Source organism: Sapajus apella, unplaced genomic scaffold (assembly GCF_009761245.1).
Source record: "Sapajus apella isolate SASKATOON/1434 unplaced genomic scaffold, GSC_monkey_1.0 scaffold143, whole genome shotgun sequence".
NCBI lineage: Eukaryota > Metazoa > Chordata > Mammalia > Primates > Cebidae > Sapajus > Sapajus apella.
Genome location: NW_022437083.1, coordinates 1,172,163 through 1,200,110, shown reverse-complemented (window position 1 = coordinate 1,200,110; position 27,948 = coordinate 1,172,163). Strand labels below are relative to the sequence as shown.

Sequence of the window (27,948 nt, the reverse complement as noted above, 5' to 3'; positions counted from 1 at the left end):
GGTCAAGAGATCGAGACCATCCTGGCAAACGTGGTGAAACCCCGTCTCTACTAAAAATACAAAAAATCAGCTGGGCATGGTGGTGCGTGCCTGTAATCCCAACTACTCAGGAGGCTGAGGCAGGAGAATTGCCTGAACCCCGGAGGCGGAGGTTGCGGTGAGCCGAGATCGCACCATTGCACTCCAGCCTGGGTAACATGAGTGAAACTCTGTCTCAAAAAAAAAAAGAAAAAAAGAAAATGATTTCTGAATTATTAAGAAAATATAAATAATAAAGCAACAGTTTATGTTCTGAATTTCGTATTTTTTAATATTTTTAAAATTTTGTTTTAAGTTCTAGGGTACGTGTGCTGGAGTGTGGCGTAGGTAAATGTGTGCCATGCTGGTTTGGTGCACCCGTCAGCCCATCACCTAAGTATTAAGCCCAGCACGCATTAGCTGTTTTTCCTGGTGCTCCTCCCCGCCAGCACTGACAGCCCCAATAATTGTTGTCCCCCTCCCTGTGTCCATGTGTTCCCATTGAACCTTACATTTTTAAATACAACATATGCCAGGTGTCAGTTCAGCAGCCATAATTGTACAGACTATGATGTAAGCTAAAAATGTCGATGAGATGCAAATGTGGGCTTCTCTCAGGGCGATTTCCAGCCTCTGTGACCTTTGTAGAGTGGGCTGCTACCTCTCCCCAAAAATGAATACCTTAAAAACAACTTTCTTAGCCTCCCTGTTGCTCACACATATGAAAGATAGATTATTTAAATTCAATGCCAAATATTTCTGAGAGCAACACAGCAGTGATGCCAAGGAGAAGATTTCCCTTTGCTAACGGGCACAAACTTGAAGAGCAAAGCAGGGAAGGGTAAGTCTGAAATGGCCTGACAACCCCTCTGAGTTTACAGAGCACCGGGATGGCACGTGGCCCCTTTCCAACCCAGCTGCCAAAATCGCCGTGGTTTTCTGGTACTAGGAATGAGTCCTAGGAATTGGCTGACAGTTATGTTGTAAAGCACATGTGTTTGAGGGGGCTTTTATAAATAGCTCATTTCCCATCTACATTCAGGAAAAAGGTTTTAGAACTTCATGAGAAATAAGGCAAAGAACAAGGCATATGGGGACAAAATATCAGTATTTGTCTGTGGTGAGAACTAGGGTGGAGGATGCAACTTGTCTCTGTTGGCAGATAGGCCTCTGCCTGTCAAACCCCCGCGACGCTAAGGAAGCTGAGCCTTCCCCAGACACAGCAGCAGTCTCCACGTGGGGTACCTGTCCAGTTAAGGCTGACCTTACAACCAGGAGATACCTGACGACACCCCTGTGTGGTGGGGAAGAGGGGGAAGAGTGAGTTGAGCACTTAGAAATATCCAGGCTTCTCTTTTCAAGTTTGGCAAGTAGACGTCACATTTTATTTCCCCAGGTAGAGTGAATAAAGGAACACAGAGAGGCTAGAAGTGTTAGGTTAATTTTTTCTGGCTGCATTGAAGGCAACAGGATTGGGAAGGAAGAGTTCTCTCAGATACTCATTCTGAGAAATGAAAAACGTGTTGAAGTTTGAGAAATGGAAGGATGTTTAATTTTTTTCTCTACAACTGTGTAGTTTGTGCTCTGTGGTATTAATAATAATGGGGAAAAAGCGAACATTTATTGAGAATTTACTACTTTTCATGCTCTAGATGGAGTCTTCATGTTCGTGATCTCATTTAATTCTCAAGCTCTCAAACTGCTTGTGTTTTGTCCCCTTCATTTTATAGATGGTGAAGCTCTATCAGGCAAAGAGATAAAAATACTCAAGGTTATATAGCTAGCAAAATGCAAAAGCGACGGCTTAAACTTAGATATTACTCTACATCTTCTGCTCGTTTTAAGGTGTTTTTATATGAAAAATACGTAAATTTGGATTGAAAAAAATACATGCTTATTGCAATAATCCAAGCAACATAAAAATATCTAAAGTTGAATTAATGGGCTCCTTCTCCCCACAATCCATACCTGTTATAATCATCATTCCCAGGGTGTTGTATACCTTCCTTTATGTATATATTAATATTTACATACGTATTTTTTCTTGTTAATCAAATATAGGATTATATAGTCTTTAGTGTGCTTTTTACTATTTTAATCATGGTATCATTTATATAAAATGTTCAGATATTTAACGTATGTGTGTTGTAAATTTTTTTTTTGAGACAGGATCTGGCTGTATCACCCAGGCTGGAGTGCAATGGTGCAGTCTTGGCTCACTGCAACCTCTGCCTCCTGGGCTCAAGCCGCCCTCCCACCTCAGCCTTCCATGTAGCCGAGACTACAGGCGTGCGCCACCACGCTTGGTAGAGGCAGGAGGTTTCTCCATGATTCCCAGGCTGGTCTCGAACTCATGAGCTCAAATGATCCCCACCTGTCATGGCCTCCCAAGGTGCTGGGATTGCAGGCATGAGCTCCTGTGCCTGGATGTAAATATTTTTTCCTGGTCTGAGACACTGTGAAGTTTAATGGTGTCATTATAAGCAGAAATTTAAAATTTTAATGAAGCTTAATTTAATACTTTTCTTCTTATATTCAGTACCTTTTTGTCCTGGTTAAGAAAGCTTTGCGTACCGTAATATGTATTTTATGACCTCTTCTAGAAGCTTTATGGTTCTAACTTTTAGATTTAGGTTTCTGATTCATCTCAAATTAATCTGTGAGTATGGAGTTGCTAAGATGCTTTCATGGCCCTGAACACGGTCTAACTTGGCAACGTTTCTTGTGATCTTGAAAGAATGTGTCTTCTACCTTTTTTGGGCAGAGCGTTGTATAATTGTCAGAGTCAACTGATAGTGTTCTCCAGCTCTTCTGTGTCCTTCCTGCCTTTTTATCACCTTTATGGGCTTATTATTGTAAATCTTTTTTTGGACAGTATATAACTCGAATTTATCACATACTGTTATAACAGTATACAACAGTATATGAAAACAGCAGCAGCTTATGTTTGAAATAGTTTCAAAAATTAAGGAAAACAACCTATATGTTTATTTTTTCTTTTTGTATATGTTTAATTTTCTTCTCATTATCATTTTTTTCTGCCTGAATAATTTCCTTTAAATTTTATAGTGCAGTTCTGCCTGGTGATGAATCTTCTCAACTTTTGTATGTCGGAAGACTATTCATTTTGCCTTTATTTTGGAAGACGTTATTTTTGTGTAAATTTGTAGGTTGACAGGTACCCATTTTTTCTTTTGATACTTAAAAGATATTACTGTATTGTCTTTTGATTTGTATTGTTTCTGTGAGAATTCCCTGTCGTATTTGTTCCTCTCTGTGGAATGTGCCTTTTTACTCTAGCTGCTTGTAAAGTCTTCTTTTTCTTTTCTTTTATTTATTTATTTTTATTTATTTATTTTTTTAGAGACAGGGTTTCACCCTGTTAGCCAGGATGGTCTTGATCTCCTGACCTCGTGATCTACCTGCCTTGGCCTCCCAAAGTGCTGGGATTACAAGTGTGAGCCACTGCGCTTGGCCTGTTTTTATTTTTGACACAGGGTCTTGCTTTGTTGCCAGGCTGGAGTGCAGTGGTGTGATCACAGTTCACTGCAACCTCCAACTCCCATGCTCAAGTGATCTTCCTGCCTCAGCCCCCCAGGTAGCTGGGACTATAGGCAAGCACTACCATGGCTGAGAAATTTCTAGAATTTTTTGTAGAGAAAGGGTCTTGCTGTGTTGCCCATGCTGGTCTTGAACTCCTGGCCTCAAAGGACTCTTTCATCTTGGCCCCCCAAAGCACTGGGATTACAGGCATGAGACATTGCTCCTGTCCATAAGGTTTTCTCTTTATTACTCTGTGTGTGTGTGTGTGTGTGTGTGTGTGTGTGTGTGTGTGTGTTTTCTTACCAGTCTGATGATGATGTACCTTGGCGTGATTTTTCATTGTTTCTTCTGCAGAGGGCTCATTGAGCTTCTTAGACCTGGAATGACCAGTTTTCATGAATTTGAAAAATTCTCCGACAAAATTTCAAGCATTTTTCCAACGACACATTTATTAGGTCTTTTGAAGGTGTCCCACAGTTCACTGATGCTCTGTTCTTTTTTTTTTCAAGTCTTATTTCTTCTGTGTTTATTTTGGATAGATTTTCTTGTTAATTGCTGTGTCTTCTCATGTTTGCTAATCATCTAGTCTGTAGTGTCTAATCTGTTAATGCCATTCAGTGTATTTTTAATACTAGGCGTTGCATTATCTCTAGATTTTTGATTTGAGTGAATTTTATCCTTTTTTCTCTCCTTACCACGCTTTTGCTTTCTTCTTCCTTCTTATGTGGACTATATTTACTATAGCCATTTAATATCTTCCTGCTAAGTCTATCAGTCATTTCTAGTGATTGAATTATGAATCATACTTTTCAGCATCTTTGCATGCTTGGCAATGTTTAATTAGATGTTTGTCACTGTGAATTTTATATGATTGGGTGCCAAAGTTTTAAAAATTTCTGTAAGTACTTCTGGGCTTTTTCTTGGGTGCATTTTTATTACCTGAAAACAGTTGAATCTTTTTGAGGCTAACTTTTTAGCACCGTTAGGACCATCCAGAATGGCTTTTAGTCTTAGATTAATCTGGTCACACCACTGAAGCAATACCTTTCTTAGGATTCTCCTTGATGTACCTTATTTAGGCAATCTTTCCACTCTGGCTGATCGGTACACAGATCATTCCTGGGACTGGATGGCTTCTGAGGATTATTCTGCCTGCTCTGTATGATTTTAAAATTATCTTCCAATTTTTATATTATAGTTATATTCTTTATTTTCCAGACTGTTTCAGCATCTTTGTTTTATTAAAATGTGTGGAGAATTATGTTATGCTAGCTTGCTAGTGAATTACCAAATGAGTATATGTCATAGTTTACAGTGATCTGAAAGAGTTATCGTTTCTCCCAAGATGCCTTACACATCTGGAGGCAGGTGATACGGTCTTGGTATCATAACATTATTTGCAGTGGTTATAAAGAAATAACATGTATTTATTTCTCACACTAATTAATATTATTTTAATCTCCTTGATCTGAATCCTTTCTCTTTAGGAAGAACGCATTGTGAATCACATGGCAGCAAAAATTATTGAAAATGTCTGTACCACCTTTTCTGCTCAGGCCAAGGGCTTTATTACAGGAGAGGTGGGACCCGTCTTGTGGTACCTGTTCAGACACTCCACTGCGGATTCCCTTAGGATAACAGCAATATCGGTAAGCCGGAGCATCTTTTGGGGATATATCTGGGTATCTTTAAACACCAAGTTTGAAGAAAACATCAGAATAAGCATAAACTTAATTGAATAGGTAGGAAACTGAAATCTCAGAGTAATATTGAGAGAAATAACTTGATTTTCTTTTAAAATAGGATTTTGAAAACTTGGAACTGGAAAACCTTGCGACTGTGAGAGAATTTCAGTAAAACCTTGTTAAGAGAGTACTAAAAATACAAAAATTAGCTGAGCATGGTGGCATGTGCCTGTAGTCCCCACTACTCGGGAGACTGAGACAGGAGAATTGCTTGAACCCAGGAGGTGGAGGTTGCAGTGAGCTGAGATCGCACTGCTGTACTCCAGCCTGGCGCCTGGCATCTGGCAACGGAGCTAGACTCTGTCTCAAAAAACAAAAAAAGACTATGGTATTATGGTCTTAAAAACTAATTAATAATTAATTTATTTGTTTTGAGACAGAGTGTCCCTCTGTCGTCCAGGCTGGAGTGCAGTGGCGTGATCTTGGCTCACTGCAACCTTTGCCTCCCGGGTTCAAGTGATTCTGTTGCCTCAGCCTCCCAGGTAGCTGGTACTATAGGCGTGCACCACCATGCTTGGATTTTTTTTGTATTTTTGTAGAGATGAAGTCTTGTCATGTTTCCCAGGCTGGTCTTGAACTCCTGGCCTCAAGCGATCTGCCTGTCTTCCAAAGTGCTGGGATTACAGGCATGAGCCACTGTGCCCAGCCTCAAAAACTATTTAGAGGCAATAGTAGAAAACTGGCAGTGTATAGGGTACACGGTTTGGTTTACTGTTTTTAACGTTGCTGACTTTTCCCTGTTAGCATCCTCATTCAGATTGTGTGTCAAATGAGTTTATCATGTGGTTCAGATGAATTCATTTAATGTTTAGGCGTCTGTGATTTTGCCATTTTTGTGTTTTGATTGGTTGCCTGCTACTTTGCTCACATGGCTATAATAACTTGGTATAAAGGATAATTACGTATGAAGATGTGTTAACACGCTTGTATCCATTTGATAGTCTGCAACCCTCTGTCATGTGATTTGTTTGAATACCCCTTTCGTTAGCAGTTCCTCCGGGCTCTGACGCGTCAGGTGGCGTCCTTGTATTTCCCGGGTCAGCCGGCCCTTGCGCTTCTCTCTGTGGCAGTTCCTGACTCTGTCTTCTTTCCTTACGTCCCCAACCTCTCGTTTTCATCACGCATCCTCACTCATGACCTTCCCCCGCTGCCCAGAGAAAAGTGAAGCCCTCCGAGGGGAACGATGCCATGCCTTGTGCCACGTACGTAGGACCTGTTCACACGCACACCTGTGTCTGTCAGTCCGGCGCCGTCGACAGGCTGGCCGTCCTCCTGCCGGAGACGAGCCTCTTCATGCTCCTCCAAGTCTTCTTTCTGGCCCCTTCTCGGGAACCTCACTTAAACGGTTCCTTTTGCCCTTTCCTAAATCTCAAATCTTTCCTTCTCTACTAGGTTCTTCTAGTCAGCATTTAGGTGTTCTTTAATTTACCTCATTAAAATACACACGTGTGCGCCCACGCGTGCACACACACACACAGACACACACACAGACTCATGCACACACAGACACACACACAGTCTCACACACACACACACACAGTCTCACACTGTCACACACACACACACACAGACACACTGTCTCTCACACAGACTTTCGTACACACACACAAAGACACATACACTGTCTCTCACACACACACGCACACAGACACACTCACAGATACAGACACACACACTGTCTCTCACACACATGCACACACGCACAGTCTCACGCTTACACACAGACTCACATGCACACAACACTCACACACAGTCTCACACTCACAGACTCACACACAGACACACACACACACGCACACACACTCACAGTCACACTGAAAAGTCTCTATGCTGCATGTCCCCCCATTCCGAGCCGTACCTCTTTGAAGAGCCACTGCCACATGCTGTTCCTTTCTGACCTCCGTTTCCATTTTAGCCCACTCTGGTGCGGTCCAAAAAATGCCACTGAAGCTAATCTTGCTAAGGTTACTACTAACTTCCATGTTGCCAAATCCTGTGGGCATTTATGGAATTTTTTCAGTTATCGTGTTACCTATATAATCTTGAAGATCAGTGGATAAAAGGCCTGCCCCTGAATATCGTTAAGAAAGGATACATAGCATTGATTATACACACATCTGTTTCAGGAGTCACATGTTTTCAAAATTACAAAAATCCACAACCAATTGTGGTCCTAATAATTACAGGTAAACAATCAGAAAGAGTTACAAAGTCTACCAGTGAACTTTGTTGAGGCACCATTGAATACTATTTTAAGGCATTCATTTTAATCCTGGGCCTTTAGAAAAACCTCTCTTGTTTTAATTGGGTTTACGTTATAAAGATCACATTATAAAGATTTTCATCGTTATGCTTAGCATGGTTTCTCACGGTTTCTTTTCTTGGCAAAGAAAATCTTCTCCATTGTCCCCACCAGAGTCTCGCGTCTTCTAGTCCTCCTTCCACCTGATGCGTCAGGTTTGACTCTTTCACTTGCTCTTAGCATTTATCTGAATCATTACTTTCTTGCTGAAGTCTTTCAGTTGCCCCAGCAATGTCTCCGTTTTCTTTTCTGTGCCAGGATCCTGTCCCTGTTCAGGAGGATGGATTGCCTGGCCTGGCCCGTCCCGTCCTGTCTTGTCTTTTCTTTTCAACGGCGTTTTGGTCTTGTCACCCAGACTGGAGTTCAGCGGTGCGATCATGGCTCACGGCAACCTCCTCCTCCCTGTATTGGAGGTCTTAAAATACAGCAGTGTGGCTTAGAGTAAAAGATAGCAGCTTGTCCTTTTCACGTGGAGTGGCAGCGTTGGTAGGATTTACGGTAGCCGGAGGGAGAGGACCTGACTTGGGGATGTGCTCAATAGATAAAAGCGATTCTCAGACCTGTTGGGATTATAGGGAAAAATCTCTATGGAGACCATGGTGAGAACCAGGGAAACCTGTAGAGTTGGACTGAGTAAGTGGCTCCTAGGAGAGAGGTAGCCAGAGTAATCATAATTACTGGAGTGCTGAGATGAAAAGGTGCCGAATAGTGAGGAAGTATGCAGGACCGTGGTTCTCACTGGGGTTGGAGGGGAGCTTTTCAAGCAGCATTGCCTACTTCCTCTTCTCTGTCCACCCCCTGCCCCTGTTCTGATATGTCTTAAGATCTCTCAGGGGTCAGAGAAGAGTGTGTGTACTTTGAAAAACCTCCCAGGGTAATTTCACATGACATCAAAAAATCATTTGAAATACCAAAAAGAAATGGTTCTTAAACCTTTTCTTCCTTGGCGATTCTGTTCGTATGTTTCTAACAGATATGCGGCCTTCAATTTTGAGTGAGTCTGTTTCTTGGAAACTGCTTTTATTGAACAGACTGTAAGAAAATCCAAATTCTGGAGGTAACACTAAATGTTCTTTTCGAAGTAAATTTTGAAGTGAATTTTGAACTGGAACAGTTTTTTCCAGTTTTAAAATACAGGATCAGACTCAATTTGATAAGTAAATGTTTAAAAACCACATCACTGAAGATCAGGCTTGATTTGACTTCTTTTTTTGATTCAGAAAATACAAGTGTCCTCTTAAGGCTCTGTGCATCTCTCAGCTGCTCAGAAGCTCTCAACTGAGTTTGATTCAAAAGTGAATTAAATAATATTTCTGCCTGAGCTTTTCAAAATGGAAGGTCTGTTAGGCTTTTTCACAGCATTCTGAACAAGAGCCACTCCAGTTGCCCAGAAGTAGTCTGGGAAAATCTTTTTAGTGAGAAACTTCCTTGTCACAACTGGGTAGGGATTTTATTTCAATGGAAAGTCGGTTTTGTAGTGCCTCCTCCTCCAAGAATTGTTGTAGTGCCAATGAGACTTAGACTTACTGGTGTTTGTTTGTTTGTTTGAGATGGGGCCTCACTGTCGCCCAGGCTGGAGTACAGTGGTGACATCTGGGTTCACTGCAACCTCTGCCTCCCAGATTCAAGCAATTCTCCTGCCTCAGCCTCCCAAGTAGCTGGGATTACAGGCATGTGCACAATGCCCAGCTAATTTTTTGTATTTTGTGTAGAAACAGGGTTTCACCATGTTGGCCAGGCTGGTCTCGAACTCCTGACCTCGTGATCTACCTGCCTTGGCCTCTCAAAGTCCTGGGATTATAGATGTGAGCCACCGCACTCGGCTGAGACTTACTGTTTTGCTGTGTTGAAGTCACTGCTGAGAGAAGCCTAATTTGCTTGAAAAATTCTGATCTTTAGGGACATCACTTGGATTAGGAAAATAAACAATATTGTTTTGATTTCATAAACAGCAATTTTCTTAGGTCCATTACAAATGAGTTTTTAAAACTTTGAGAATTTTTATTTTTTAATTAAAATTTTAAATTTATTTATAATTAAAGAAAACTTCTGCCAGTTGCGATGGCTCACGCCTGTAATCCCAGCACTTTGGGAGGCCGACGTGGGCAGATCACGAGGTCAAAAGATCGAAACCATCCTGGTCAGCATGGTGAAACCCTGTTTCTACTAAAACAAAAATTAGCTGGGCATGGTGGCACGTGCCTGTAGTCCCAGCTGCTCGGGAGGCTGAGCCAGGAGAATCGCTTAAACCTAGGAGGCAGAGGTTGTGGTGAGCCAAGATTGTGCCATTGCACTCCAGCCTGGGCAATAAGAGCAAAACTCTGTCTCAAAAAAAAGAATTCTTTTTATACACACACACACACACGTCTCAAAATTTTAAAATCAGGACCAGATTTTTAGAAGTGAGTTCATTTTTCTGTTGTGTTACATGGACACAGAGAAACAGTGAATTCATTTTTAATATTACTCTTTTCAGATTTTTCTATTATTGATACTTTTCCACCAAAACTCAGCAATTTGGATTTTAGATTTGAAGAATTCTAGTTTCATATTTCCTCAACCATGATGTCTAATTTATCCATCGTAGCTCCTTTGAAAGAAAGAGGACACACTGAAAAGTTACTTGAAAAATGCCCACAGCAGAGTTTAATTATTTGATGGAATTTCATTCTGACATGGGTAGCTCCAAATGAATACAAATCCCTGGTATATGTTTGAAATGGGTCAGTGACTATTACCTTTATAGGTGTTTATAAAATGTTATAGGTGTTTCATGTGATGGTTCCACAAGGAAGGGGCTCATTTTGTTTTTAGGGAGAAGTATCTAGTTAGTACCCTACAAATGCTCATTTTTTCAGTGCATGCGTTTACTTGTTTATCTCAGAAATGGCAGTAAATGTATACATTGTTAATTTAAAAACTCCCATAAATGTTTATTTCAGTACAAGTAAAGAAGTAATATAGTCATTGGCATTAGAGTGTAACTTTAAATATTACTATAAAATGAATATGCATTTATTTGAAAAATTTGAATGGTGTAAATGTGAAAGATTGAAGGTTCTTCATGGACCGATTCCTACCTCCCACCTCTCATTCCTGCCCTCAAGAGGAAGCATCTGGGAAAAGTCCTTCTAGATTTTCTTTGACACGAGTTATACTTACCTTTTCCTTCCTGGCTATAATAAAGCCATCTTAGTATTTTCATAAAGATTGGGGCCAGGTGCAGTGGCTCACACCAGTAGTCCCAGCACTTTGGGAGGCCAAGGTGGGTGGATCACCTGAGGTCAGGAGATTGAGACCAGCCTGGCCAACATGGTGAAACCCTATCTCTACTAAAAATACAAAAATTAGCCTGGCGTGGTGGCGGGGGCCTGTAATCCCAGCTACCTGGGAGGCTGAGGCAGGAGAATTGTTTGAACGCTGGAGGTGGAGGTTGCAGTGAGCCGAGATTGCACCACGGCACTACTTCAGCCTGGGAGACAAGAGTGAGACTCTGTCTCAAAAAAAAGATTGGAAATGAGCTTTAGCATTAAGTCAAAACATTTACTTTAAAGAATTTCATTTTGAGGGACGATATGAGTTTTATGGCAGTAAGTATTGTTTTCCTTGTTTTATTATAACATTTAAAAGAAGTTTATTCTTGGAGAGAAAAATGCCTTTAATTTTCTTCTAAGATGTTTAAGAAAATGGAAATATTGTTTAAAATCTGGTTTATATCTCCCTTCCTCCGGTCCTTCCTCGTGACATCATTACTTCTAACAATTTGGTTTATACTTGATATTTTTGTTATTAATCAGGTTTACAAATCTGTTTAAACCAGGGAGAAGGAGCTTATGTGATATTATAATGAGTGTTTATGTAAAACTGTTCCTAGCTTAAGCTTATGTCTGTCTTTGGAGTCTCTCATGTACACACAGAATATCATCATTTCTTTCTTTTCCTTAAAAACTTTCAAGGCTTCCCTTTCCTTATGGCATAACATTTTAAGTTCCTAGCTTTGTGGACCAGCCCTAGTTCCAGCCTGCTTTTCTAGATAGATCGTGAGGTTTTCTTGCTTCCTGCTGTATACTTCTTTTTCTGCACCTGATAAATGTCCTGGTTGAGTCGGACGACTTAATCTTTATGTCTGCATGTGAATACACCTGTTCTCTCAATCTAGAATTTTGTTTTTTTACTCACTTTTCCACATATTTCCCATCCCTACCCTTCAAAAACTGGCTCAGCGTCATCTTTATGTAGCTTTTGTTGACTTTTTTTTCCTTTCCAAACACAACTAATCGAGCCCACTTCTGTTTTAACACTTACTACATTCTATTGGCTGATTTTAAGTTTCATGTCTAATAGTCTGTGAGCAGTTTAGGAACAGCTCTAGGGCCTGACTACCCCGATTAATTTCTTGTTCTGCTACTTACTAGCTATCTGCCTTTGGGCAAGTTACTTAACGATTGAATGCTTTAGTTTTATCATCTATAAAATGAGGATAATAATACTACCTTTCTTATATTTGTTAGGAGAATTAAATGAGACCATCTTCCGATATTTACAGATAGTGTTCCTCACATTGTAAACAATGTATGTTAGATACTCACTGGCAGGACTATTTTCAGCACTTAGCTCATTGTCTGAAGGTGTTAGTGTGTTTTATTAATTAAAGGGAAGTTTTTCTATGTAGGCTTATGGGTTAATTTATCAATTTAATGGTTATTACCACAATAGTCTCTAGTGTTTTAAGACAACTTCAGTTTTTATTGGCAGCCTGATGATTGTTTTAAGTTTGATGAAAATTTCCAGCTTTCTTGTGACAAAGTAAGTGATAAAAGAGCCAGATAAGCACCTTCTCCTGCTTGACAGGGGGCCTGCGTCACCTTCCGCGGGATGATTGATGTACTTGGAGCTGCCTGACGTATCTGTTCTCTCGTCTTCATAGGCCTTGTGTAGAATCACTCGCCATTCTCCCACGGCCTTCCAGAACGTGATTGAAAAGGTGGGACTGAACTCAGTAATAAGCTCGCTGGCCTCTGCCATCTGCAAAGTTCAGCAGTACATGTTGACCCTGTTCACAGCCATGCTGTCCTGTGGCATTCATCTTCAAAGACTCGTCCAAGAAAAGGTTTGACTCAGATTTCACCTGTTCTTCTACATTAAAAATCGTTGTTTTCTTCTGCAAATTTAGTGGTTCCACAAATAATGTCATGTTTGCAGAATTTATTTTTCATATCAAGAGGCCTTTTTGAACTTTGGCAATCATTTGTACCACAGAGGGGTCGTCTTAACATGTTATAGGAGCCTTTTAGTGACTAAAATAGAGATTTTTTAAACGGCTTCTGCCTGCTTGTCCCATTTCAGTAATGTTAAACTAGAGAATGTCTCAGTCTTTGCTATATGCTGGCATCTCTGATGCCTCAGCAACTCCAGCCTCCATCTCTTTCTCCATGTTCTTCGCTATTTTAGGGGGAGGAGATCTCTGTGTATTTTCTGCTTATTCTGATCTGTTTTTATTCCTTTCCTTGTCATACTCTGCCGGTCGAAATTATAGAGCCCCCGTTGTGCTTTTAACTTAGCCCTCTTCTAGTGCTTTTGTGCCTTCATTACATGTACAGTGGAGTTTGTAAGTATCAAATTCATATCACAGAACTACGTAGTGAGAAACAGATCTCTATAGTAGCCTTTCTCAAAGTGTCTTTAGCCCCTTGCTCAAGCGTGGTCCCTGGACCAGCAGCATTGACACCACCTGGAAGCGTGTTGGAAATGCAGACTCGTAGGCCCCATGCAGACCGGCTGAGTCAGAATCTACGTTGTAGCGAGATCTCTAGGCGATTTGTTTGAACTTTATGGCTTGAGAAGCTTTGCCTGAGAATATTAGTGTTTGATGACATGTTAACATGTAGAAAATAAAGTAGACCTGGCTGTACATAAATTTGGAAAGCAGTGAGTCACACTTAGAAATAATTTCAGTTGTACAGTTTTTTCCCAGTTTTTAATATGCAAGTGTGTGATGTGATCCTTAATGAGGGGAATGCATTTTAAACTGATAACTTTAAAATGTAGCAGGCAGCGTTCTTTCAACTTATTGTGAGTCCTCATGAGGGGAATGCAGTGTGCAGCATTGTTTCAGCCAGTCGTTCTTTTTTTCCAGCAGGGGTAGAGGGGTGTACCTTTCTTTCTTTTTTCCTTTTTTTTTTTTTCTTTTGAGATAGAGTCTTGCTCTGTCTCGCAGGCTGGAGAGCAATGGTGCAGCCTCAGCTCACTGCAACCTCCGCCTCCTGGGTTCAGCCTCCTGAGTAGCTGAGACTACAGTCGCCTGCTGCCATGCCCCACTAAGTTTTGTATTTTTTAGTAGAGACACAGGGTTTCACCATGTTGGCCAGGCTGGTCTCAAACTCCTGACCTCAGGTGATCCACCCGCCTTGGCTTCCCAAAGTGCTGGGATTACAGGCATGAGCCACCGCACCTAGCCGAGGTGTACCTTTCAATTCAGAGTTCTGCAGTACATGGTGAAGATAATACCGCTCAGAAGTGTGGAATGGAACCACTTAAATAGGCTGTTTACCATGGTTCTTCTGCATTAAATGAAACACATTAAATTTTATTTTTTATGATGAAACTTAATTCAGCAACTATTATGAATACCTCTCAGATTTACTTAGTAAACTTGATCTGTAGAAGTCCAAATAGAGAGTAAACCACTTATTGTCTTCAATTATTCTGATTTAGATTCTGCTAAGAAATTTGTGCCTCAGAGAAAGTATTTCTTTCCAACAAATCTGTGTGTCTAATTTTTGCTATTAAATTTTCAGTCTTTAAATGTTTTTATCATTGTATTAGAAAAAGTAATAAATACTAGAATAATTTTACTGTGTAAGAGACTGAGAGGTTTAGAAGAATTTTTTTTTAACCCCCAGCACCGGCATGGATTAAGTTTCAAATATAGTATTTTACAAAAGCAGTAAAATAGGATGTATGTTAATATAATTTTAATTATTTATAACTACTATTCCACATATTTTAAGGAAATGAGCCATTAAATGTGTGGAATGATAAGCAGTCTTTTGATTAGTATTGGTACATTAAAAAATATTTTTATTGTGGTAGATAAAACATAAGGTAGAATGGATCATTTTAACCATTTTTAAGTGTGCAGTTCAGTAGTATTAAGTATATTCACATTGTCATGAAACAGATCCCCAGAACATTTTTATACTGCAAAACTGAAACTCTTACCCATGAAACATTTTGGGTGGTGTTGGATTTTATTTAAGTCTTCTCTGTTGGAGTCCCCTCTGACACTGAATTGGCAGGGGAAGAAGGGTGCTTCACTGACACTGCTGGGTCGGGATGGAAGTGCGGGTCCCCAGTGGGCCAAGTTTGCCACCTCAGGAGGTAGAAGAGCCGCTCATTACTGCTGGGGGAGAGTGGGGGGTCGGGCTTCCCGTTAGGACTCCTCTGATGATACCCCGGCCGCTGGGGGGAGGGCATTCTCATCACCGCCCCCACTGATGCTGGAGTGGAACAGGTGCCTCATCCCTGGGAAACGTGCAGCGCGATGGAGGACTTTCTGTCATAGGGTTGGGGTGAAAGCCCCAGCTCTCTGCTTGCTCTTTTCTGACACCACTCTGGCGGGGGATAATGCTGGGGTGCCTTGCTCTATGGTCACATGACGTTGGAAGTCTAGGCTCCCTACTTGCTCTTTGCTGGTGGGGCCGGGGTGTGGATTTCCCACGGTGTTTGGCTAAAGTGGAGTAGCTATTTTCTGAAAATCCTCTGTCTTGCCAGGCTGCCATCTCTTGGTCCCTTGGTTTGAGAGAGGGTTTTTTCTTCTGTATTTGTGTATGTATACCTCTTGCTGTTTCTAGGCTCTTGGGTTTTTCAACACCCAATCTGGGATTTAAGAGGCAAAAAGACAACTCAGTGAATGCATTGCTGTGTTGATCCTCACGTTTCAAGGTCCCTCGCTGGCTGCTGCCTTCTTTCCGTGTATCTGTCATCTTCTGTTTGTTTTCTATGTACTGTCCAGGGTTTTTAGCTGTACTTAGTTGTAGGAATAGGGAGAAGTGCATGTTTTCTCTTGTTTTCTGGGTTTTTAAATGTATCTGTGACACCTCAATAATGTACAATGAATTTTTATTCAGAATGCAAGGTTCTATTTTAATAAAAAATAGAAATAATTTATTGAAATAAAAATAATTTATTGAACATTCACTTTTTTTTTTTTTTTTGAGACAGGGTCTCACTCCAGTTGCCAGACTAGAGTGCAGTGGTATGATTCTGGCTCATTGCAGCCTTGGCCTTCTGAGCTCAGGTGATCCTTCCACGACAGCCTCCTGAGTAGCTGGGATTATAGGTGTGCACCATCATGCCTAGCTAATTTTAATATATATATTTTTTGTAGAGATCGGGTCTTGTTATGTTGCCCAGGCTGGTCTTGAACTCCTGGACTCAAGTGAACCCCCACCTCAGCCTCCCAAAGTGCTAGGATTACAGGTGTGAGCCACCAGGCCCGGCCCTGGACATTTACTTTGGGCCAAATGATTTTCAACTCTGAGTTTTTCACAGATGAGACAGTGTATTTAGTATTTTTGTCAAGTTCATGGAGTGTATAAGTGCTAGGTACAGGAGCTCATGCCCTAACAGGAGGGGCCAGGAAAACACAGTAATTTGGGATAGTTAGCTCCCTGAAGAACATAGAACAGGGTATGTGATAGAGTGACTGCAAGGGGCAGTGTGCAGGTGGAGTGGGCCAGACAGCATTAGCCTGGGTTGGGATGGGGAGCAGTCAGGGTAGACCTCTCCGAGAAGGCACATTCCGGCTTTGGATGATAAGAAAGAGCTTCAAATGTGAAGATGTAGGGGAAGAAGTTGGTGGTTCAGCCTTCCTGAAGTGAGAGAGATCTTGGGGAGAGAAAGAAGGTCCGCAGCGTGGGGCACAGCCAGCAGGGAGGAGGGAGCATGGCAGAATCTGGGCCGTTGGAAGAAGACCCAGGTCATGTAGGGTCATGATATTGGCCTTCCTAGGGGTTTAGCACAACGATCATTGTCTTATTGCTACTTAAAGAAAAGTGAGCGTATTTGCCTGTACATGTGTGTGTGAGGCGTAGATTTACCAGCCTTATTGCTGATAGGTTAGAATAGTGGAACATGGGGAGACCCAGGAACAAATTGCTTCCTCTTGAACAGGCAGAAGGAATTATACATACTGTTTTTTGGTGAGACTGATGCCCATATATTGTGGTGTTTTATAATGGAAATCCAGCCTCCAAAAGAGTTCCATTCCCTTCCTTTTAAATAAAAACTTAATTACTGTTTACTACAGAAAACTTATAAGACTCTAAAGAAGAAAAAATCAACTGGAATCTCACTACGCAGACATAATTATTGTTAACATGTTGGTTTATCTCTCTTTAGTTTTCTGTCAGTGTCTCTGCATTTTATGCATATATTTACTGAGTTAAAATAAAATCATGTTGATTTTTCTTGCTATTTTCGTGAATGTTTTACTGTGTCATTAAATATTCCTCAGGGACAAAAAATAACTTGTTACATGATTTGTTTTGTGACACACCGGTAATTTAAGTCTTCCGCCACGATCGAACCGTTTGGCTCCTGTTTTTTTTGTTTCTTCTTAATATGATGAACACCCCGCTTTGCACATCTTTGTTCACCTCTACTAGACGACCTCAAGTGTTCCACACATTTGTGCGGCTCCGCATTGATGTTGCTAGATTGTTCTCTGGAGAGGTGGATGACGTGAGTACCATTTAGTACAATTTCGCCAGCAGTCATTTAAGCCACGTGCTATATTTACTCATCATAAAACCTGAGTTTAACATTATTTAACTAGCAGTATATTTCATGTTTCATAGTTATTTGCAGTTTGCGATTAATCTCTGATTCTGCATTTCAGGTTTGTAACCGTAGCCCGGTCTTCATCTTAAACTACACTAACTAGATGGTGGAGTCTGTTGTCTTCTGAATCACACGCACTTTCCCGAGCGGGTGTTCATGTGTTAAGGAACTTGATCCGTTCACACCGTCGTCTGCATCAGCTGCTTAGGTGTCAGTGACCTTAGATGGTTATGATTCAGCAGCCGTTTGCATAAGTAGCTGTTTGCATCATTAGTGCTTGGTTTGTTTTGTGTCATCATCTTTAAAATGATTTGCTTGCCCATAGAGGTGCTTAATAGAAGAAGGACATCCAAACAGGTGTTACTTCCATGCACTGTGGTATGAAATGAACAATCATAACCACAAAGAGAAGGGGCTCCTGATTAAAAATCAAAGTGACAAACTGCTTTGTCCATTTTTTCCTCTAAACACCTAATAGGAAATTTACTGAATTATTGGAAGATGGTACTTTATATGTGATTTTTGAATCACTGCTAGATGTAGGGAATTTATTACTTTTTATAATTCAGATGCTTGAATGACTGACCAAGACGCTTCTAGAAGACCTGATCAAGTGGAAGAAAAAACTCTGTAGGCTAGGTGTGAGTTTATTTCCTAATCCTTGTACTATAAACTCTTTATTTTTCTAGTTTACTTTGTAGTCATTTTTCTGGCACTTCCAAGCTTTTAATGTTTCCTGCAAATATTTCATTTTCAAGGCTTGAAGAGTTTGAGAGTTCATAGATGTTTCCTGCTGTTTGTTGGGGAGAAATATATTGGATGAGGTCATTATAATTTTCTATAATTATAATGTCTAAAAACTTAAAGTAGTCAATGCTAATTTACTTAAACTGTTATCAGATTGTATTTACTTATTTATTTATTTTTTTCCATTTATTTTATTGCATTTTAGGTTCTGGGGTACATGTGAAGAACATGCAAGATTGTTGCATAGGAACACACGTGGCAGTGTGATTTGCTGCCTTCCTCCCCATCACCTACATCTGGCATCTCTCCCCTTGCTATCTCTCCCCAACTCCCCACCCCACACCGTCCCTCCCCTGTTTCCCCCCGACTGAACCCAGTGTGTAGTGCTCCCCTCCCTGTGTCCCTGTGTTCTCATTGTTCAACACCCGCCCATGAGTGAGAACATGTGGTGTTTGATCTTCTGCTCTTCTGTCAGTTTGCTGAGAATGAAGGTTTCCAGGTTCATCCATGTCCCTACAAAAGACACAAACTAATCGTTTTTGATGGCTGCATAATATTCCATGGTGTATATGTGCCATATTTTCCTTGTCCAGTCTATCATCGATGGGCCTTTGGGTTGGTTCCAGGTCTTTGCTATTGTAAACTGTGCTGCAATGAACATTCGTGTGCACGTGTCCTTATAGTAGAACGATTTGTAATCCTTTGGATATATACCCAGTAATGGGATTGCTGTGTCAAATGGAATTTCTATTTCTAGGTCCTTGAGGAATCGCCACACTGTCTTCCACAATGGTTGAACTAATTTACACTCCCACCAACAGTGTAAAAGTGTTCCTATTTCTCCACATCCTTTCCAGCAACTGTTGTCTCCAGATTTTTTAATGATCGCCATTCTAACTGGCGTGAGATGGTATCTCAATGTAGTTTTGATTTGCATTTCTCTGATGACCAGTGATGATGAGCATTTTTTCATATGTTTGTTGGCCTCACGTATGTCTTCTTTTGTAAAGTGCCTGTTCATATCCTTTGCCCACTTTTGAACGGGCTTGTTAGATTTTTTCTTGTAAATCTGTTTTAGTTCTTTGTAAATTGCTTATATCAGCCCTTTGTCAGATGAGTAAACTGCAAAAATTTTTTCCCATTCTGTTGGTTGCCGATTCACTCTAATGATTGTTTCTTTTGCTGTGCAGAAGCTGTGGAGTTTGATTAGGTCCCATTTGTCTATTTTGGCTTTTGTTGTCAATGCTTTTGGTGTTTTGGTCATGAAGTCCTTGCCTACACCTATGTCCTAAATGGTTTTGCCTAGATTTCCTCTAGGGTTTTTATGGTGTTAGGTCTTATGTTTAAGTCTTTAATCCATCTGGAGTTAATTTTAGTGTAAGGTGTCAGGAAGGAGTCCAGTTTCTGCTTTCTGCACATGGTTAGCCAGGTTTCCCAACACCATTTATTGAACAGGGAATCCTTTCCCCATTGCTTGTTTTTGTCTGGTTTGTCAAAGATCAGATGGTTGTAGATATGTTGCGTTGCCTCCAAGACCTCTGTTCTGTTCCATTGGTCTATATCGCTGTTTTGGTACCAGTACCATGCTGTTTTGATTACTGTAGCCTTGTAGTATAGTTTGAAGTCTGGTAGTGTGATGCCTCTCGCTTTGTTCTTTCTGCTTAGAATTGACTTGGCTATGCGGGCTCTCTTTTGGTTCCATATGAAGTTTAAGGTAGTTTTTTCCAGTTCTGTGAAGAAGGCCGTTGGTAGCTTGATGGGGATAGCGTTGAATCTGTAAATTACTTTGGGCAGTATGGCCATTTTCACGATATTGATTCTTCCTAACCATGAACATGGAATGTTTCTCCATCTGTTTGTGTCCTCTCTTGTTTCATTGAGCAGTGGCTTGTAGTTCTCCTTGAAGAGGTCCTTTACATTCCTTGTTAGTTGTATTCCTAGGTATTTTATTCTCTTTGTGGCAATTGTGAATGGAAGTTCGTTCTTGATTTGGCTCTCTTTAAGTCTGTTATTGGTGTATAGGAATGCATGTGATTTTTGCACATTGATTTTGTATCCTGAGACTTTGCTGAAGTGGCTTATCAGTTTCAGGAGATTTGGGGCTGAGACGATGGGGTCTTCTAGATATACAATCATGTCATCTGCAAATAGAGACAATTTGACTTCCTCCTTTCCTATTTGAATACTCTTTATTTCTTTTTCTTGCCTGATTGCTCTGGCTAAAACTTCTAGTACTATACTGAATAGGAGTGGTGAGAGAGGGCATCCTTGTCTGGTGCCACATTTCAAGGGGAATGCTTCCAGTTTTTGCCCATTCAGTATGATATTGGCTGTTGGTTTGTTGTAAATAGCTTTTATTATTTTGAGATACGTTCTGTCAATACCTAGTTTATTGAGGGTTTTTAGCATAAAGGGCTGTTGAATTTTGTCAAAGGCCTTCTCTGCATCAATTGAGATAATCATGTGGTTTTTGTCTTTGGTTCTGTTTATGTGGTGAATTACGTTTATAGACTTGCGTATGTTGAACCAACCTCGCATCCCCGGGATGAAGCCTACTTGATCATGGCGGATAAGCTTTTTGATGTGCTGTTGCAATCGGCTTGTCGGTATTTTATTGAAGATTTTTGCATCTATGTTCATCATGGATATTGGTCTCAAGTTTTCTTTCCTTGTTGAGTCTCTGCCGGGTTTTGGAATCAGGATGATATTGGTCTCATAAAATGATTTGGGAAGAATTCCCTCTTTTTGTATTGCTTGGAATAGTTTCAGAAGAAATGGTACCAGCTCCTCTTTGTATGTCTGGTAAAATTCGGCTGTGAACCCATCTGACCTGGGCTTTTTTTGGGTGGTAAGCTCTTAATTGCTGCCTCAACCTCAGACCTTGTTATGGGTCTGTTCAGGGTTTCGGTTTTTTCCTGGTTTAGGCTTGGGAGGAGGCAAGTGTCCAGGAATTTATCCATTTCTTCCAGATTTACTAGTTTATGTGCATAGAGTTGTTCGTAATAATCTCTGATGATGGTTTGAATTTCTGTGGAATCTGTGGTGATATCCCCTTGATCGTTTTTTATTGCATCAATTTGGTTATTCTCTCTTTTCTTTTTTATTAATCTGGCTAGTGGTCTGTCTATTTTGTTGATCTTTTCAAAAAACCAGCTCCTGGATTTATTGATTTTTTGAAGGGTTTTTTGTGTCTCTACCACCTTCAGTTCTGCTCTGATCTTAGCTATTTCTTGTCTTCTGCTAGACTTTGAGTTTTTTGATCTTGCTCCTCTAGCTCTTTCAGTTTTGACGATAGGGTGTCAATTTTTGATCTCTCCTTGCTTCTCATGTGGGCACTTATTGCTATATATTTTCCTCTAGAGACTGCTTTAAATGTGTCCCAGAGATTCTGGTATGTTGTGTCTTCATTCTCATTGGTTTCAAAGAACATCTTTATTTCTGTCTTCATTTTATTGTTTATCCAGTCAACATTCAAGAGCAAGTTGTTCAGTTTCCATGAAGCTGTGCGGTTCTGTGTTAGTTTTTGAATTCTGAGTTCTAACTTGATTGCACTGTGGTCTGAGAGACTGTTTTTTATGATTTCCATTCTTTTGCATTTGCTGAGGAGTGATTTACTCCCAATTATGTGGTCAATTTTAGAGTAGGTGTGATGTGGTGCTGAGAAGAATGTATATTCTGTGGATTTGGGGTGGAGAGTTCTGTAAATGTCTATTAGGTTTGCTTGGTCCAGGTCTGAGTTCAAGTCCTGGATATCCTTGTTAATTGTCTGTGTCATTGATCTGTCTAATATTGACAATGGGGTGTTAAGGTCTCCCACTATAATTGTGTGGGAGTCTAAGTCTCTTTGTAAGTCATTAAGAACTTGCCTTATGTATCTGGGTGCTCCTGTATTGGGTGCGTATATATTTAGGATCGTATATATTTAGGATCGTTAGCTCTTCTTTTTGCATTGATCCTTTTACCATTATGTAATGTCCTTCTTTGTCTCTTTTGATCTTTGTTGGTTTAAAGTCTATTTTATCAGAGACGAGAATTGCAACTCCTGCTTTTTTTTTGCTCTCTATTTGCTTGGTAAATCTTCCTCCATCCCTTTATTTTGAGCCTTTGTGTATCCTTGCATGTGAGATGGGTTTCCTGGATACAGCACACCGATGGGTTTTGGCTTATCTTCCAATTTGCCAGGCATTATCCAATGCCCCAATTTTGATTAGGGCATTTAGTCCATTTACATTTAGGGTTGACATTGTTTTGTGTGAATTTGATACTGCCATTTTCATGCTAGCTGGCTGTTTTGCCCAATAGTTGAAGCAGATTCTTCATTGTGTTGATTCTCTTTACCATTTGGCATGTTTTTGGAGTGGCTGGTACTGGTTGTTCCTTTATATGTGTAGAGCCTCTTTCAGGAGCTCTTGTAAAGCAGGCCTGGTGATGATGAAATCTCTTGAGTACTTGCATGTTCACAAAGGATTTTATTTTCCCTTCACTTATGAAGCTTAGTTTGGCTGGATAGGAGATTCTGGGTTGAAAGTTCTTTTCTTTAAGGATGTTGAATATTGGCCCCCATTCTCTTCTGGCTTGTAGGGTTTCTGCTCAGAGATCTGCTGTGAGTCTGATGGGCTTCCCTTTGTGGGTAACCCGACCTTTCTGTCTGGCTGCCTTTAGTATTTTCTCCTTCATTTCTATCCTGGTGAATCTGACGATTACGTGCCTTGGGGTTGCTCTTCTTGACGAATATCTTTGTGGTGTTCTCTGTATTTCCTGGACTTGAATGTTTGCCTGCCTTGCTAGGTTGGGGAAGTTTTCCTGGATAATATCCTGAAGAGTATTTTCCAGCTTGGATTCATTCTCTTCGTCGCATTCAGGTACGCCTATCAAACGTAGATTAGGTCTTTTCACATAGTCCCACATTTCTTGGAGAGTTTGTTCATTCCTTTTTACCTTTTTTTCTCCAGTCTTGCCTTCCCGTTTTATTTCATTGAGTTGATCTTCGACCTCTGATATCCTTTCTTCTGCTTGGTCAATTCGGCTGTTGATGCTTGTGCATGCTTCGCGAAGTTCTCTTGTTGTATTTTTCGCCTCCATCAATTCACTTATATTCCTTTCTAACTTGTCCTTTCTCGTTAGCATTTCGTCAAATCTTTTTTCAAGGTTCTTAGTTTCTTTGCATTGCGTTAGAACATGTTCTTTAAGTTCACTGAAGTTTCTTACTACCCACCTTCTGAAGTCTGATTCTGTCATTTCATCTCACTCGTTCTCCCTCCAACCTTGTTCCCTTGCTGGTGAGGAGTTGTCATCCCTTGTAGGAGGAGAGGTGTTCTGGTGTCGGGTGTTTTCATCCCTTTTGCACTGGTTTCTTCCCATCTTTATGGATTTATCCACTTGTCGACTTTGTAGTTGCTGGCTTTCAGATTGGGTCTCTGAGTGGACATTCTGTTTGCTGATGATGAGGTTATTTCTGTTTCTTGGTTTTCCTTCTGACAGTCTGGCCCCTCTGCTGTAGGTCTGCTGAGGTTCACTCCAGGCCCTGCTTGCCTGGGGTTCACCTGCAGCAGCTGCTGAACAGCAAGGGTTGTTACCAGTTTTCCTCTTCTGCTATCTTTGTCCCAGAAGGATACCTGCCCAGTGTCAATCTGATCTCTCCTTTATGAGGTGGCTCTTTGGATATACAGGGGTCAGGGAGCTGCTTGAGGAGACAGTCTCTTCTTTATAGGAGCTCAAATGCTGAGCTGTGAGCTCCGTTGTTCATTCAGAGCTGCTGCCCAGGTACGTTTAGGTCTGCTGCAGCAGAACTCATAAACTGCTTTTTGTTCCCAGGTGCTCTGTCCCAGGGATTTAGGGCTTTATGAGTTTCCGTTATGCTGCTGCCTTCTTTTTTTTTTCCTTCAGAGCTGCCCTGCCCAGCAAGGAGCTAGCCTAGTCACTGTCTGCCTGTAGAGGCTTTGCTGAGCTGCTGTGGGCTCCATCCAGCTGCCGAGTGAACTTCCCTGCAGTCCTGTTTATATGGGTGTAGTTAGAACTGCTTTGGCGATGGTGGCCCGCCACTGTTAAGGCGGAGTCTCTCTGCAGTGGCGGGTTGCCTTGGCAATGGCGGGCTGCCTCAGCAATGGCGGGTTGCCTCAGCATTGGCTGACTACCTCCGTAGCTGTGGGCTGCCTCAGTAATGGTGGACGCCCCTCCCCCACAGAGCTGGACCGTCCTGGGTTCAGCTGCGCTTGCTGTGAAACTCTCAATCCAGAGTTTCTGATTGCTGTTCTTCTGTCGGGGTGGGACCAGCCGAGCCTGATTGCTGGCTCCCTGCCTCAGAGCCTTTTTTTTTTTTTAAGATGCTGTTCCAGTCTCCTGTTGAAGAGGCGCCGGGTCTGAGTTTTTTCCCCTGCGGCAAGTCACTGTGCTGGCTTAAACAGCGGCACTGAGATTCGTGGCGCTTTTTTTGCCCTGGAATCTACTGTCATGGTTCCCTGCTCAGTCCCCTTTTTAAACAGACGAATGGGCGACTTCCTGTGGCTCCAATCACCAGCCAAAAGGGCACCCGGACCGGTGTATTTTGTACGGAGAACCGGTGCTCCGGGGCGGTGACAAAGCAGCCGCGGGGACAAAGCAGCGGCGCCGACCGACACAGCCACGCTGGCCGAAACAGCTGCGCTGGTGACCTGTGGAGCTTCTCCGCCTGGGAATTTCCTAGTCTGTGGGCAATCAAAATGTGGCGCCCACTCACCCTCTGTGCTTTCACTGGGAGCTGCAATCCTGAGTTGTTCCTAAACGGCCATCTTGGATCGATCTCCCATCAGATTGCATTTATAGCAACAAATTTTAGGACTCATATGAATAGTATAGACAATTCAAACTGGATTGCTTCTTGGCCTTTTGGCTAAGATCAAGTGCAGAAAATTCAAGCTGGGCACAGTGATATGCGCCTGCAGCCCCAGTTACTTGGGAGTCTGTGGCCAGAGGATTGCATGAACCTAGGAGTTCAAAGCCAGCCTGGGCAACATGGTGAGACTCCATGTCTCTCTCTCTCTTTTTTTGAGACAGAGTCTTGGTCTGTTGCCCAGGCTGGAGTCCAGCTGTGCAGTCTCAGCTCACTGCAGCCCCTGCCTCCTGGTTCAAGCAATTCTCATGCCTCGGCCTCCTGAGTCGCTGGGTTTACAGGAATGAGCCACCACACCTGGCTGATTTTTGTATTTTTTAGCAGAGACAGACTTTTGCCACATTGGCCAGACTGGTTTCGAACCCCCGGCCTCAAGCAGTTCCTCCTCGGCCCCCCAAAGTGCTGGGATTACAGGGGTTAGCTAATGCTTCTGGCTAGGACCAAGTCTGTTTCAATAATACAATGAAAATTCAGAATATGTGGAATACAGATCACCAAAGGCCAAAGTTAAACATTTACCTCTCCGATGTAATGTCTGTAAAACTGTGATATATAGCCTTTCAAGTTCATACTTGCTGTGCATATTATATACATATACACGTATATACATTGACATATTCCCCCTTCCCTGCTGACATGCTATTAGAGTCTTTTTATTTTCTCTGTGGAAATTGGACCAACTGTATGTTCTTTGCTGGCCCATATTTCTCCTGTTCAGTGATGTGTTACAAATGTTGTTTAAGTCAATTTATGCAACTCTTCAATGTCATTTTAAAAGGTTACAATATACAATCAAACAAAGGTTTACAGTTTATTCTAACAGTTCCCTTTTGCACATTTAATAACTTCCAGGCTGGGCGTGGTGGCTCACACCTGTAATCCCAGCACTTTGGGAGGCTGAGGCAGGTGGATCACGAGGTAAAGAGTTCAAGACCAGGCTGGCCAAGATGGTGAAACCCTGTCTCTACTGCAAATACAAAAATTAGCTGGGTGTGGTGGCAGGCGCCTGTAATCCCAGCTACTCAGGAGGCTGAGGTGGAGAACTGCTTGAACCCGGGAGGTGGAGGTTGCAGTGAGCCAAGATGGTACCACTGCACTCTAGCCTGGGCGGCAGAGCGAGACTCTGTCTCAAAATAATAATAATAAAAAAACAATAAATTTTCATTGATTTGACAGGGAGAACATTCTCATGGCTAAATCCCTTTGTATGGACATCCTTAATTATTCCTTTAAGATAAACTTTTAAATGAAGTTGCTAGATTGGTCTCATTTCTTAAAAAGTTCTTTTTGGTAGTTTATATATAACACTGTAGTTTTATATGTGCTTGCAAATAGCTATAGTGCCAGTAAAAAATGTGATAAAATTAAACTCTTTCATACATGCCAAAAATAGTTTGATTTAGCACTTCATTGAGTGCGTGATTACAATCTCTATACCTTTTGATTTACCTTTCTATCTTTAACATTTTCAGCTGAGATACTTAGAGGTCACATAGTAAATTAAGGTTTTCTTTTTTTAATGATCTCCATCTTTTTAAATTTGGTGAGTCACAGTAAGTTATTTTTGGGTTGTTGAAAGCTGTGGCTCTGTTCTAAATTTGAGCCCAGAAATCATGCCAGTTACAAAATATGCCTTGTCTTCTGACATCAGAGTGTTTGGTAGAAGATGACTGTTCTTGGAACTTAAAATATCTAAACAAGACAAGAACATAATCTGGAAAATATTTCTGATAATATGGCTGAGTAGATACTCTGCAAACCCTCTCTCATTGTAAAGTATACATGCCAGATAGTCCTTGCAAAGACATACTTGAACTTGCCAAAAAAAAAAAAAAATCTAAGAATGAAGATGAAGTGAAAATCAGATGGGCTCCTACGAGAATAATGGGAGGCAGCCTCAGTTATCAAGAGGTGTGTGCGTGTCTTCAAGGAGAAGTTTCAGACCTAAATAAAGTTGAGAAAATAATAATTGCCCTATGTATACACATTTGTATAACAATTTGTCATTCTCAGCCAGTTTTGTTACATTTATATTCCCACTTCATTCCTTCTTCCTCCAAATTATTTTGAAGCAAAACCTATACATTGTATCATTTTGTAATTACCTTACATGTATGTGTAGAAGACAAGGAATTTTTAAAAGTAAATATATTTACAATGTCATTAAATGCCCCAAAATTAATAGATTCTCAAAATAGCCACAAATCCAGAGTTCACATTTTCTTCACTTTCTTATAAATGATTTTTTCCAGGTTATCTGTTTCAATTAGATATCTGTTTGCAAATATAAGTAAATACGTCTCATCTTCTGTCTATCCTCTCCCTTGCTTTCCCTCTCTCTCTCTGTGTATATATATATTTATATATGTATTTGTGAATATATATATTTTCTCTATATAAATCTTTCTGCCTCTATCTTCTTTCTCTATGTTTACCTCTCTTTCTGTATATCTCTGCTTATCTATGAGTAAAGGGTTAACAAAACTTTTCCCTCTTCTGTGTGGGAATTTGAATTTCAGTTAACTTTTGAACTCTGTGTCTCTGGGAACCCGGTAAGACTGATCTGTTATTTGTGTTATCAAGCAAGACTGCTTGTGGTAAAAACGATCCCTGATTGGTCAGTTGCATCCAGGCTGGGAGAATGATAAATACTCGGTAGGAAGCTATAGCTCTGGGGGCCCCCTAAGTGCAGTGACTCTGGTCTCTGCGTAAACTCTGGAAGCTGTGATTATGGAGTTGTTACAGGATATCTTGGTGCTTGTGTGGTTGGAAGTTTCCAAGCCAAGCTGGCTCCCTTACCTGCCCATTGTGGTTCTCTCAGTGCACCTGCGCCGTGCCGCCCTCTCAGTGCACACCTGCGCCGTGCCGCCCTCTCAGTGCAC

General features: G+C 41.2%; 1 protein-coding gene across 11 annotated transcripts in view; it reads left to right on the top strand.

Annotated features, from left to right (window-relative positions):
- The window catches only part of ULK4 (unc-51 like kinase 4), a 630,679-nt gene that overhangs the window by 106,574 nt on the left and 496,157 nt on the right, over window positions 1-27,948 (top strand). For all 11 annotated transcript variants that reach the window (XR_004264542.1, XR_004264544.1, XR_004264543.1 and 8 more), the window contains 2 exons: window positions 5,049-5,210; window positions 12,536-12,718. Coding sequence is in view for 8 of the 11 variants with exons in the window: in XM_032264293.1 (XP_032120184.1) it covers window positions 5,049-5,210; window positions 12,536-12,718 (345 nt within the window). In the remaining 3 variants the exon portion in view is untranslated. The remainder of the gene's footprint in view (window positions 1-5,048; window positions 5,211-12,535; window positions 12,719-27,948) is intronic.